This window comes from Bubalus bubalis, chromosome 5 (assembly GCF_019923935.1).
Source record: "Bubalus bubalis isolate 160015118507 breed Murrah chromosome 5, NDDB_SH_1, whole genome shotgun sequence".
In the NCBI taxonomy this organism is placed as follows: domain Eukaryota; kingdom Metazoa; phylum Chordata; class Mammalia; order Artiodactyla; family Bovidae; genus Bubalus; species Bubalus bubalis.
Genome location: NC_059161.1, coordinates 90,387,540 through 90,400,791, shown reverse-complemented (window position 1 = coordinate 90,400,791; position 13,252 = coordinate 90,387,540). Strand labels below are relative to the sequence as shown.

General features: G+C 38.3%; 1 protein-coding gene across 11 annotated transcripts; it reads right to left on the bottom strand.

Annotated features, from left to right (window-relative positions):
* Nucleotides 1–2,476: 2,476 nt before the first annotated feature.
* Nucleotides 2,477–7,924, bottom strand: CREBZF (CREB/ATF bZIP transcription factor). Of its 11 annotated transcripts, none has more exons than XM_025287279.3 (4): nucleotides 6,588–7,924; nucleotides 5,138–6,374; nucleotides 4,411–4,518; nucleotides 2,477–3,383 (listed from the first exon to the last, which is right to left on the bottom strand). In XM_025287279.3, exons 1-2 carry the CDS (start codon nucleotides 7,658–7,660, stop codon nucleotides 6,359–6,361), a joined length of 1,089 nt encoding a protein of 362 aa, XP_025143064.1. In that variant the 5' UTR covers nucleotides 7,661–7,924; the 3' UTR covers nucleotides 2,477–3,383; nucleotides 4,411–4,518; nucleotides 5,138–6,358. The 11 variants fall into 11 exon arrangements, with proteins under 11 accessions (XP_025143064.1, XP_025143065.1, XP_006074602.1 ...); XM_025287280.3 differs by lacking the exon at nucleotides 4,411–4,518 and having other exon boundaries at nucleotides 5,138–5,206; nucleotides 5,934–6,374; XM_006074540.3 differs by lacking the exon at nucleotides 4,411–4,518 and having other exon boundaries at nucleotides 5,138–5,206; nucleotides 6,297–6,374; nucleotides 6,588–7,923.
* Between the last annotated feature and the right edge of the window lie 5,328 nt (nucleotides 7,925–13,252).

The window sequence follows — 13,252 nt, the reverse complement described above, 5'->3', positions numbered from 1 at the left end:
CCAGCAAGCTGTGTGGCAGGGCTAAATAAAAACCAAGTAAAAAACCTAATAAAAACAGATTATGTTAAAAAAAAATTCCCTATCAAACTACATTTGATATGAAATTAGAATATATTTTACTATGGATATTCTCTGGGCTACAGAATTATGGCTGATTTTTCTTTTCATCTTGATTCCTTTCTGGATATTCCCAGTTTTCTGTAATGAATATGCTTTACTTTTACAACTGGGGGGGGGAGGAATATATATATATATATGTATATATATATGGCTAAAAACAAAACAAACCCTTTATTTTATAAGCTAAAATATCTAGATAAAGCTCTGACCCAAAGATACATATTTTATATGCATTCTCACTTTTATTGATTGAAAGCATGGTTCTACTCATCACAATAGAAAACCCCAATAAAATTCCTGACTTCAAAAATAAGAAACCCAAATTACCGAATCAGACTTCTTAAAAACAGCATGGTGTAATGAACTTAGATAGTTCAAAACCCACTGATATAACTATATTGATAGTTAGTACAAATGGTTTCCTTACTTTAACATTCCCGCAGTACTTACTCCCTAGCATACCACCATCTGTAAACATACAACAATTTACAATGGTTTCTGCAACCAAAAATGATTCTTTCTTACACCTGTCCTCTACCATATTTTTCTTAAATCATCTTCTCAATTAGTAGAAATGGGCAACATAGGCCAAAGAACCTGTTATTTTAAGCCTGTTGCTACAAATTTACTTTACCAAAATTTCTGATCAGGGGCAAATTAGCAAGAACGTTCTATGATCTGCATTACAATTTAAAGAAAGTCATTTTTAGCTAAGACCTAAAGAACACTGCCTCAGAGAGGAAAATAGTTTATTTCATCAGTTCTGTCACAATAAAAAAAAAAAACTATTTAAACTTTTCTTTGTTCTGTGTAGTTATTTGGCTTTAAAAAAGAAGGCTCATGTTATACTATACTTAAGGTATTAATTTGTAAACCCCAGACTGTGGTACATTAGATGCCAAAAGGGTCCAGGAACTATAAAGGAGAGATACAGAACTTAATGGCACATTCTAAAGGATGCTCAGCCACCAATAAAATTCAAATCTGTATATATCAACAGCTACAGAGATGTTCAAAACACCAAGTGGCTAGATTTTTAAGTCAGATTAACTGAAAATTGAGCAAAAGATTTAACAAATTTTGGGTCAACAAAACTACAAAAAACGGAATTCTCAGGCAGTCCTGTGGTTAAGACTCCATGCTTTCACTGCTGAGGTCCTGAGGTCGGATCCCTGGTTGAGGATCTAAGATCCCACAAGGCTGCAGCACAGCAAAAAAATATATATATATATAAATTATTAGAAAAATTTTAATAAAGCACTGTGATCTGCTTTTTAAAAAGTGGGGAAAATGGCTAAGAAATCTTGAACGTACAAACTGGAGAAAGGTAAAAAAACAGGAATAAAAACACTATTATGAGTAACCAAAGCAATGAAAAGAGCAACTTTCTATTAACCTTTTAAAAAAATACATAGTTTTCCTTACATGATTTGTTGCTAATGATAAAGTAATTTACTTTTGGAATAAAATTTAAAGTATCTCCAGTTTCATTTTTCTGCACTTTAAAACTGAATGTCACTAACCGCTTGCTGTCTAGGTTAGAGCTCTGAGCTCAGTCTGTTACTATAAGACAACAGGGAGTAACAGGCAGATTATTGAGGTATTCAAGTTCAAATATGTACAAAATACTATGCTAGCTAAGCAAACACTTTACAACTATCTAATAGAGGACATCCCCTTTTTGATTCCTGGCTTAGATGGTAACCACCTGGTTTCTCAATAAAAAACAGCACAGTAAAATATAAAAAAAAACCATTTGGGAAGGTCTCAAAACTTTTGTGTCAATAGCCAGGGGGGGAAACCAAACACCTGAAAATATTTTACAACCTCTTCAACTTTAAATAGTCATCAGATTACTTAGCTTAAAACTGTGACTAGACTAGTGAAAAAGTATACCTCCCAAATGCAGAACTAGATAATTATGTATTTTAAAACATTCACTCATTATCAGTGAATTATCCACTCTATTCTATCAAAGCAGCACTTATGGTCACCAAATAGTGTTGAAGCCTACCTGATTTTGGTTACAACACAACTAGCTGTACTGTTCAACATGTAGGAACATCCATCAATCACTTAAGTATAACTGAGAACGCTCTTTGCTGCCTGGCATCAGACTCTGAATAAACTTGAAACTGAGTGAATTTAATCAATCTTGTGTATCACCATACAATAATCAAACTGAATAATTATGATGACGAATCATTTTGGAGAGAGAAGAAATAAGAGCCTATCTCCTACTCCCTCCCACTTCTACCATCTGCACACTTCCGAAATGAATAAAATGACCCAGTCTAGACCAGGTGAAACAATGTATTAACATAATCCAACAAAAATGAAATAAAACAATCAAGAGTTTTGAGTGTTTTTTCACACTTGTAATGAACTGGAAAAATGTTTCAAGTAAGTAAAACAACCATATTCTGTTTTTAAAAAAAAACCACTCCCATCATCCAGAATGCTAAAAAGCCTTTCACACTAGAGAAATTTTAATACAAAACAGTAGAAACTAGTATACCATTCATTAGAAACCTCAAAATAATTTTAATATGTCTTCAGAGGAAGCTCAAGAAGCCAAAACCTCAGAATCCACACATCTTGGCATTACCCTGAATTGCAATTAACTACCCACACATTTAATCATAATCCATTTTTCAAAGATATACAGACAAATCAATGCATCTATTTAAAAAGACTATAGATAAAGACTTTACATTAACTTTTATATTCTACTCAGCAAGGTCTGTCTATACTTCAGATTAGCTCTCATGTTCCAGGAAATAAATACAAACTCATGATATGGCCTTGTGATCACTGATGGCCTGTTTATGTAATTCTACTGCACTAAATGTAATTCCATAAAAGGTGCTCTTGATTATGAAAAGAATCTAATATTCCTTGATGAAATACTATCAATCTCTTCTCCAACGGTTACAATTTTTAAAAGGTATGCAAAGAACTGAGTATCACTCCCATGAAAGACAAAAAATGTATAATTTTGTTCCAAAATTAACTTAGTCTCATGTATTCCTATTAAGTCTTTCAAGGATTCCAGACAATCTTTTCATATCTCCATTTCTGGAAAGTGAAATCTGGAAAGTGAAATCAGTATAGAAGTAATTTGGGAACTTGAAAATGGCATTCATTTTTTTCAGCAGATGCCAAATTTTTGACCGACATGGCTCCCACAATTACTTTGTTACCATCAGTCCAGTCAGTTAACAGGTTGTAGGAAAAGATTCGTTTTTGCAGACACTGCTAAGCTGTTTAAAGAGAAGAGAGAGAGATTAATTTAGTGATTATAAAATGAACAAATGTTTATAATATTTTGAACACTTTTTGTTGGATTATATCAGAGGTGTGACTACATTTTAACAAACGTGGACTCTTTAGTTAGGTCAAGGAAGTGCAGAAACATTAAGTCAATATGATAGAAACAGTAGGTCAATATGATGTGTTAGTTCAATTAATGTATGAATTCCTGTCACAATCAGAAGACAACTATTAAAAGGTACATCTTTAGTTCTTTCTGTATCATTTTGCCATAGAGGCACAATTAGAAAAAGAAAAAAAGACTGCCCAAATACTAAACTGCTTTCATCCATTACAGTAAATAGAGCCAAACCTGAAAATTTCTAAACAATCCGTATTATATTCCAGAAATCTCCTTTATCCAGCTACTAATCATTCAGAACACAATTTTCTAAAAATAGTAAGACAACAGTTTCATATTAATCATAACTTTTTTAATTAACAAGTAGTGAATAGGACACTTTAAGATATTGTTTACTACACACTGAAATAAACATATCTGTTGTAAATTCAGAAACCCAAACATTTACAGTAAAATGTGTTTACACATAAATATGACCAATTTATTTAAAGTCCCTGTTAGATAGGTCTTAAATACATGCAATACCATGTAAAAACAAGACTATGACGTTGATGCAAAAAATGACAAAATCACTATAAGTCACCAAAATTTGAAAAAAAGAGAATGAAATGGAAACTAAGAAAGACAGTTAAAACATAAGGAACCTAACAAAGCAGCTTTTAAAATAGTTGATACTAATCTCCATTTTCAAAAGTTCTTAATCAAGTATTTCCAAAAACTGCCATTTATAAAATGACATTCTAAAAATCTATACTTGGAATTTCAAAGCATCCCAATTCAGAAAGCTTTGACTGTTTCTCCCCAGCCCCCAAACTTCAAATAATGCAGGAAAATCATTGACGTTAGGAAGAAAATATTCCAAAGGAATGGTATAATTTTTAGAAAAACGCACTTACTGCTTCCAGAACCTAAGACCCACAGCATTAACAACAATCATTTTTCCTATTTTCATCCATTGTTTTCCAATGTCATGTTAGAGATGAATAAATTCTTTGAGCCCATAACTGAAAGATCAACAAACCTGATTTTATTATGACACCATATTTTTGTCATTGGTACTGCACAAAATTATATACAAAGATATATATATACAAAATGTTCAAGTATTAATTAAATTTCAATTCAAGGCTTCTGTTTCAAAAAGCTACATTTAACATATTCCATAAAGATAGCACAAATTAGTCATTTCAAATAATTTTTCCAACTACTTTTGGTTTATATATATTATATATTATTCAGTAGGCACTAAAAATCCATGCAGCTGCATTGTGAGGGGCTTGCTCCTGCACTTAGGTATAAGCAGGTTCATCACTCCAGGTTGTGAGTTTGGCTACTATCCATATTCATGCTCAAGTGCAGTAGATGATTTTACAAAATATGCTGTAATGCACTGGAAACCAGAGACCAAGTTAGGTCTCAGAGTGTATTATCTAGCAACAAAACATTTACAGTTGTGCAAGAACAAGATTCCATTTTCATAACCAAATAACAACAAAATAAAACATTTTATGTGTAAGATAACTTACATCTTTGGACTGCTGGAAAATACTTTTTAATTATGAACATTTTAAAATAAAAGCAGAAGCCCTGATATTACCTCTTTTTCCTCATTTCTTATACTACCTTTTAAAATAAAGCAGGAAATGTGGCCAGCAGCTGGTCCCGTCTCTTCTGCCCCAACAGCTGTATCCACTTTAGCACAAAGAAAAACAAGGATGCTAAATACGTATATACTTTATCAAACAGTGATGTTTCACAAAGAATTTCTTCATGTCCCTTACATTGAAGGACATCATGGTTCAATCTATATACAATCACACAACAGAGTACTTCAAAGGAAGAATACGTCCCAACTTTGGAAAAGTGTCAATTGTGTCATTAAGTAGCCAGAATCACTCAATTTTAAAACTCATTTTTAAACAGGACAAATACCTTTGAAATATGGAGAGTAAGATTCTTTGTGAAGCCTCACTTTACACGTTTTCATTCACATTTCATAACCTTCAATATCTAATCATACATAAATTTAACCTAAAAATTTAATACAACAAAAATAAAGGTGTTCAACAATTTATTCATACTCAATGATAGGGTAATCACTGTGCTGGTCCTCAAAGAAACATTTCATTAACCATTCTTATTTCTCCTTCAAGTAACTAACACAGGAGTCTGGTATGCATGTTAATTTTCAACTTCTCTAATGTTGAGATATAAAAATCTATTAATCTGAATAGACTGTATGTCTATATCTATTAAAACTAAAAGACATTCTTATATTTAAGATTTCTGTCATCTCCAGCAAAGTAACTATCCCATTTGTGCATGCCCCAAGTACTTATTGTCAACCTCTGAAAAGTTGCTCTAAAATTGGAATTCCAATTTGCACCTTGTACAACTCGGAAGTTCCATTCAACTTCACCTGTGTCACTGTCTCCAAACTGTATCTCTATTAGCAGCTTTCAGTGTACAGTTGGAACCGATGTCATCCAAGGCCATGTCCACACTGGGGACAGAAGAGCTAGGTACACGCAAGTCTGAACAAGGGGACACATTAACAGCTATTTCAACCAGAAGAAGCATCTTGAGTACATTATTGACCAGCACAAGTCTGTTTCCAGGGTGGACAGGGCCCAAATTAGATTCCCCTCCCAACTTCCGAAAAAGAAAACAACAAACAAACAAACAAAAAAAAAAATCACACACACGCACAAATTGAGATGTTGCCCATTAAAGTAGACTAAGCAGCAGAGCATGAGCGTTACGTGAAGAGATGGATCCTTACCAGGTGGTGAGGCGGGAACGACTGTTCTGTAACCCCTACAACGGAGCCTGGCAGGAAGGAAATCACCTAAAAAAGAAACTGTCAGAGAGATTTAATAGTCACATGTTATCATTAGGAGTTGGTTACAGTGTCACATTCATGCTTTTAGCTAAACACTTAAAGATTCAATATTACTTTTTTTTTCCTCCTCTGAAATGTGTCCAGTGACGATGTCCCACTAAGGTGTTTTACATGATGTAAGGGAGTTGAAAGGGGATAAACGCGGATAAAGAGCAGATTACTTGACCCTACATTTTAAGAGAAGACGACGCCTTCCGGGCGCACGCCGAGCAGAACTCCACCGACACCTTATCCTTGTCCACATGCAGACACACTCCTCCCGCCGAGTCGTCCTGGTCTTCCAGCGGGTCCGGCTGCTGCTTCCCCACGGGCAGAGCGTAGTCGTGGTCCCCGGCGGGCGAGTCCCTGAAGAGCGAGGTGGTCAGCCGCAGTCCCACGCCGCTCAGCCGGCTCAGCAGGCGAGCCAGTCCGGTCTCGTTGGCTAAGACGGCCCGAAGGTAGCGACTCTCCTCCTGCAGTGCCTGCACGCGCTTGCCCAGCTCCCGGTTCTCGGCCCGCAGCTCCTGGTTCTCGGCGGCCAGCCCCCGTACTCGGCTCTCCAGCCCCATCACGTATTCCTTCTTCTTCAGCCGGTTGAGGCGGGCAGCCGCCGCCGCCGCCTTCCGGGGACTCTTTGTCGCCGCCTGGTTGCTGTCGTTGCCGCCGCTGCCTCCGCCGCCGACGCCGCCGCCGCCTCCCGGGGACTTTCTCCGCCTCTTTTCGCCGCCGCCACTGTCACTGCCGCTGCTGCAAGCTCCGATGCCGTTTAACAGCCTCTGCAGCAGGTCCGAAAAGCGCTGCATCTCGGCAGCCGCGGCCTCGTCGTCGTCGTCGCCTCTCCAGAGGCCCCCGCTGTCCGAGCCTCCGCCGGACGAGGAGAGGGGCCCCGGCGAGCTGAGCCCGGGCTCGAGGTGCCAGTCCGGCTGCCGGGGGTCCAGCAGGTCCGCCAGTTCCAGGCCGGACAGAAAGTCCATGTCCTCCGTCTCCTCCCCGGGGACGCTGGCCATCGCCTCCTCCTCCATCTCCTCAGGCGAGGGCGCGCGCGCGGCCACGCCGCCGCGGCCCCCCCTCCCGGCCTCCGACTCGCCCTCGTCGCCGCGCGGCTGTCTGCGGCCGGGAGATCCGGCCGCCGCCGTCCCCTCGTCCTCCGCCGCCCCGGTCAGGTCCGGGGGCAGCGAGCAGGTCGCGACGGGCGCCGGGCTCTCACTACGCGTCGGGGAGTCGCTGCCCGAGGCCGCCAGCAGTTTAGTCAGGCTATGCCTCATGGGGCCCGGCGGCGGGCCCACGTAGGCCCCGGGCCCTCAGACCGGGCCTCGCGGGTCCTAGGGACCCAGAGCGGGTAGCCGCGGAGCAGGCCAGAACGAAAGGGGAAGGTCCGCGTCGCCTCCCGCCCCCGCTTGGCTGGTCGACCCCCCGCGCCGGGGCGGGGGGCTGGGAAAGGAGATGGAAGCAGCAAGGCCCAACGATGACTCGACCGCGCCACCCAGACAACGGCCTGGCCGGAAGTCAGTCGATCTCGCTCCAGCCCCTCCCACCGCATTTCGCGCTCCACTGGGCTCTAGTATCGCGAGACTTCGGTAGACCAGGCATAATTCCAGATCTCCAGTGATGTCATAGTAACAGCGGCAAAAATAACAACAAACCAGGGATTTATTGGAACGGTGGTCTACCCTGTCGGCCCTCGCTTCTCTATCCTCTGTATTCCAGCTTCAACCTGCAGTGAAGCAACTCTCGCTCAAAACTGATCGATACCACACTTATGAATAATCAAAGTTATCCTGGAATTTAAGACTGCTGATCAAATCCTTTTGGAAATTGCCCGGCTCCCTTACGCTATAGTACAAGATGGTTTCATTCAAACACTTAACTACTACTAGAAGAAAAAAGAGATAAGTCATTCATATGTAATTTTTCAAAATTGTTTAAAAAATTTACAAATATACAGAATATGTGAAAGAGTATTCTAATTCAACAATACAACCCAATACCCAGACTCAACAATTAACCGTTTGCCATATACACTTTATCTGTATATAAATGTTTGTAAAACTTTTTTTTTTTTTTTGCTGAATTATCCCAAAGTTTGAGACAAAACACACCACCTCAACATGCTTCCGTGTGCATCTTTAAAAATAACATTATCTTTCATAATCGTAATACTATTATCAGGTCTGGAGAAAATTAACAATCTTGTTAATAGTACCTATTACTCATATCTCATTCAAAATTCATTCAGTTTTCTTCAAAAATAATCTTTGGTAGCAGATATGTTCTTTTGAGCCAGGATCCAATCACAAACCACTTCTTGCATTTGCTATGTTCCCCTGCCCCCCATTTGTCAAACTAGAACACCCCCTTTCACATTGGATTTTTGAAAAAAACAAGGTCACTTGTTTTGAAAAAGGCACCACAATTTGGATTTGTCTGTTTCCTCGTGGTGGTGTTTATATTGTTCTTAAAACCCACAAGGATTTCAGGTTTGAAGCAGTTCACAAATACACTAGAAAACAATGAAATAACTCACATTTTTACAAAGCAAGGTCAGTGAAAATACAGATGAAAAAGATAAGGAGTTCTAAAAGGAGGAAAGGTTTGTTTCAGAATTGGATGGACATAAAATCTTAGTTACTTAAGTTGAGCTAACAGTAGACTAAGCTTCCTGGTAACCCAAACAAACAAACGTTCCTTCATTTGCTTATGAGTAAAGTATACATGAATTCCTTAACTGCTTTTCCTGTTCTCACGTCTTAAAGAAACTTTTCAGTGGGATACTGAATAAAGTAGCAGATAACCTCACCAATAGCTTTCTTTATTTGGCTGTTTCTTAGAAGGATTGAAAGCAAGTTCCAGGAAATTTGGACACTGATAGGTCCCAAACACAGGGTAGGCTTTGATAATTATTTGTTGAATGAATGAAGAAGGTCTCCAACTTTTAACTGAAGGCATTGCACTAAAACTCAACTAAATGAAAACGATTCTGCAAGGGACACAAATAAGCATGACCTGTGGTATCTAGACATGAGTTTGAGCAAGCTCCAGGAGTTGTTGATGGACAAGGAAGCCTGGTGTGCTGCAGTCCATAGGGTCACAAAGAGGCAGACACAACTGAGCGACTGAACTGACTGACTGATGGTATCTAGAAGAAAACATGAGTGGCCTCCAGGTAACTCCTTAACCTTCTCATTAGGAAAAGAAATGAAAGAGAAAGTGAAGTCACTCAGTCGTGTCTGACTCTTTGCAACACCATGAACTGTAGCCTATCAGGCTCCTCTGTCCATGGGATTCTCCAGACAAGAATACTGGAGTGGGTTGCCATTTCCTTCTCCAGGGGATCTTCCCAACCCAGGGATGGAGCGCAGGTCTCTCGCATTGCAGGCAGATGCTTTACCCTCTGAGCCATCAGGGAAGCCCCAATAGAAAAGGTTTTGCAAAAGTAGGACAGCAAACAGTTCGAGATGATAAATTTCCTGGCATACTTTGATTTAACAGGTGTTTTGTGTGGCTGGTCATCCAATCGAACTGTATTTTCTCCTAAGGCAAAATCAAGATCATGAATTGATTTATCATTTTTTCCTAAATTACAAGATTTTGGTTTAAATATACATGGTTTTGGAGAAGGAAATGGCAACCCACTCCAGTACTCTTGCCTGGAAAGTCCCATGGACGGAGGAGCCTGGTAGGCTGCAGTCCATGGGGTCACTAGGAGTCGGACGCGACTGAGCGACTTCACTTTCACTTTTCACTTTATGCATTGGGGAAGGAAATGGCAACCCACTCCAGTGTTCTTGACTGGAGAATCCCAGGGACGGGGGAGCCTGGTGGGCTGCCGTCTCTGGGGTTGCACAGAGTTGGACACGACTGAAGCGACTTAGCAGCATACATGGTTTAAGACCCTCTATATTGAATTAAGAGAAAAGTAAAAAACTGAGAGAGGGGAATTTTTACAAGTGTAGCCTCAGAAGACAAAAAAGCAGCTGAAGCAGAAACAACCTTCCCTCCCTTTCATCATTCCTCTCCTCTCATTCTCTCCTTCTTCACAGTTGGGTTTTTTTTTCTTTTCTGGTTATAATGATCATTGTAAAAGATTCAGATAGTGCAGAAATATACAACTAAGTAGAATATTACCCATAATCTAACTACCCCAAAATGAATTATTAAAATTTTGATGTGTAATATAGTTTTTCTATGTATGGACATATGATATAAATTGTTTTATTTCTCTGAACTCTAATGTTTTGATGTGAATATTTTGTTGACATATTTTATACTACCAAATATATATTTGCATGCTTATTTTTGTTGACTGTCTAGAATTCCATTTCAGGAACTTTCCAACTTTCAATCAACCTCACTGATAGCACTTAGGTTGTATTGGATTTTTCACTGTTATATACCACACTAAAATGTTGCACAAACATATTTGTTCACTTATCCTATGATTTTCTTAGGACAAATTATTGGAAGTAGAATATCTGTCTACAATTTTTATACATAGACTCTTATTACTTATGGGAAGGTATCTGTCACCAATGGTGTTTGACAGTATTTAATTCCTATGCACTCATCAAAATGGATTTCTTCTTTTTAAAATGTGCTAAAAATAAAAAGGGGCATCTTTTTGTGTGAATATGCATTTCTTTAATTATTAGCTTGAATGTTTTTCACATCACCAACTGATTTCTAATGTGAATAGTCTTTTTGCCGCCTAAGTCCAGTTTTATTTGAAGTGAGAGATTTTCGTCAAGAAAGATATTTCTCGCTTTCCTTCTTAATTTATATGAACCCCTTGCATTATAAGAAAAACATCCCTTTGTCTCATATATGTTCCAGTTTTTCCTCTAGTTGATCATTTATTGGGGGGGAGGGCTAAAACTACTTTACTATAATTTCTAAATAGTCTATCAAACTTTTCTGCATGATTTCTGGCTTTGATGTTTAGCTGAAAAAGCCTTTATTAAACTAAATAATATTGATATTTACTTATATATTTTAGAGCTCCTCTAATTTCTTCTATTTATAAATTACTGAGCTTTTTAACAATATGAGTGATTATTTCACTTATTAAATAAGATCCAATTGGAATTTATTCTAGTATAAAATGTGACATAAGAATATAATTTTTCAAAAAGTTATCTGCCACAATACAGTTTATTGAAGAATCCATACTTGTACCCACTGATGTCCTAACATTTGTGCCATATATTAAATTCTTATATATAGTTGGATCTATTTCTGGTGTTTTTCTTCTATTTAATTGATTAGTGTATCCATTCTGGAAGCAAAATCAGTATATTTTTATTGCAGTTTTATATTTGAATGTCATAGGACAAGACTTTTTAGTCTTTCTCAGAATTTTAAATCTGTATTTGAATATTTATTCCTCCAGATAACTTTATAAAATTTTCCAAGTTTAAAAAAAAAAAAAAAGCTGTAATTTTCATGGAAATTGAATTAACTTTATTAATTTATTTTCCTCAGTTACTTTACGCATTTTTTTGGCCTGCTGGACTAGATTATTTCTTCTTTTATGCTTTCTAAATGGTTATTGTTGCTCCTTTGGAAAGCTACTGATGTTTTTGTTAAATTTTTAACTGACTCACTCACTGAATTTTCATTTTTTCCAGTTTCCATCAATGTAGTTCAGTTACAAGGACCTACAAGGCAAGGATCATTTTAATAACTGTAATATAATAGTAGTAACAATAGCTGCTAGTTAGGAGCCCTTATCAATTACTGGGCATATATAGGACTTTACACATATTATTTCCTTAAACATGATAATAGATTTGGGAGGCCTCCCCAAATGTATCAGGGAATCACTGTAGGCTCTCAAGTTGTACTGTTTAGTTTCTCCCTAGAAATGATACATTTTGAAAAGGCTATCTCCAGACCATTTTCTACCAGATTCTTTCCAGTTCAGTTTTATTCATCTTTGATGCTTCATGTGGCAGAGTAAATATGTATAATGAAGATTGTGTTTATCTAGATTCAATGGCTGATCTTGCTTAAGTCTTTATTTTTAGTTTATTCATTCAAATTTCCCTGGTAAACAGTTATACATCTTATTATATATAATGACAATTTTACTTCCTTCTTTGCAATACTTGTTTTATTATCTTGACTTGTAATTAAATAGCACTTCCAGAGTGATGCTAAATAATGCTGTGAATAATCAGTTTCCTTGCCTTATTTCTGAACTTCACAGGAATGCCTCTAGAGTCTAGCTACTGATTTGAGATGGGTATCTTTATTAGGTTAAGCCCAGTTGCAGGAAACAGAAACCACTTCAGCTATTTTAAGCAGGAAAAGCTGTAATACAGAGAAGATACAAAGTAATCGGAAGGACTAGAAGAGTGGGCATTAGGCCAGGTGATTAAGAATGCCTCTCAGTGCAATGTGGCCTAACAGGCCTGCTAGGGTGCTGTTATCTCTGCCCAGGTTGGGATAGTTGTAAATACAAAGCTGGAATGTTGCTTCAAGAGCACTGCTTCCAGGACTCTCAACCCCATTTATTAATTATGTACTGCTGCCTAAAAAGTTACCCAAAACCTAAAACAAACAATACAATAAATACGTGCTTATTGTTGTGGCTTAAACTAACAATAAACATTTCTTATCTCTAGCAGTTTCTGTTGGTCAAAAATTTGTAAGTGCCTCACTTTGAAACTCATGGAACTCAGCCAGATTTTGACTGGGCTGGAGTCATCTGAAGGCTTGGCTGAAACTAGAGCACCTACTTCTAAGGTGGCTGACAGGTTGCTCCTGGGGTTCCTTCTCCCTGTGGGCCTATCCACAGGTTGTGTGAGTGTCTGCACTGCCATGTAGCTGGCATCCCCCAGAGTGGACAATCCAAGACA

Bases quoted from the DNA above. Each gene is read 5' to 3' on its own strand.
- CREBZF (XM_025287274.3), bottom strand. From the start codon at position 7,660: ATGAGGCATAGCCTGACTAAACTGCTGGCGGCCTCGGGCAGCGACTCC.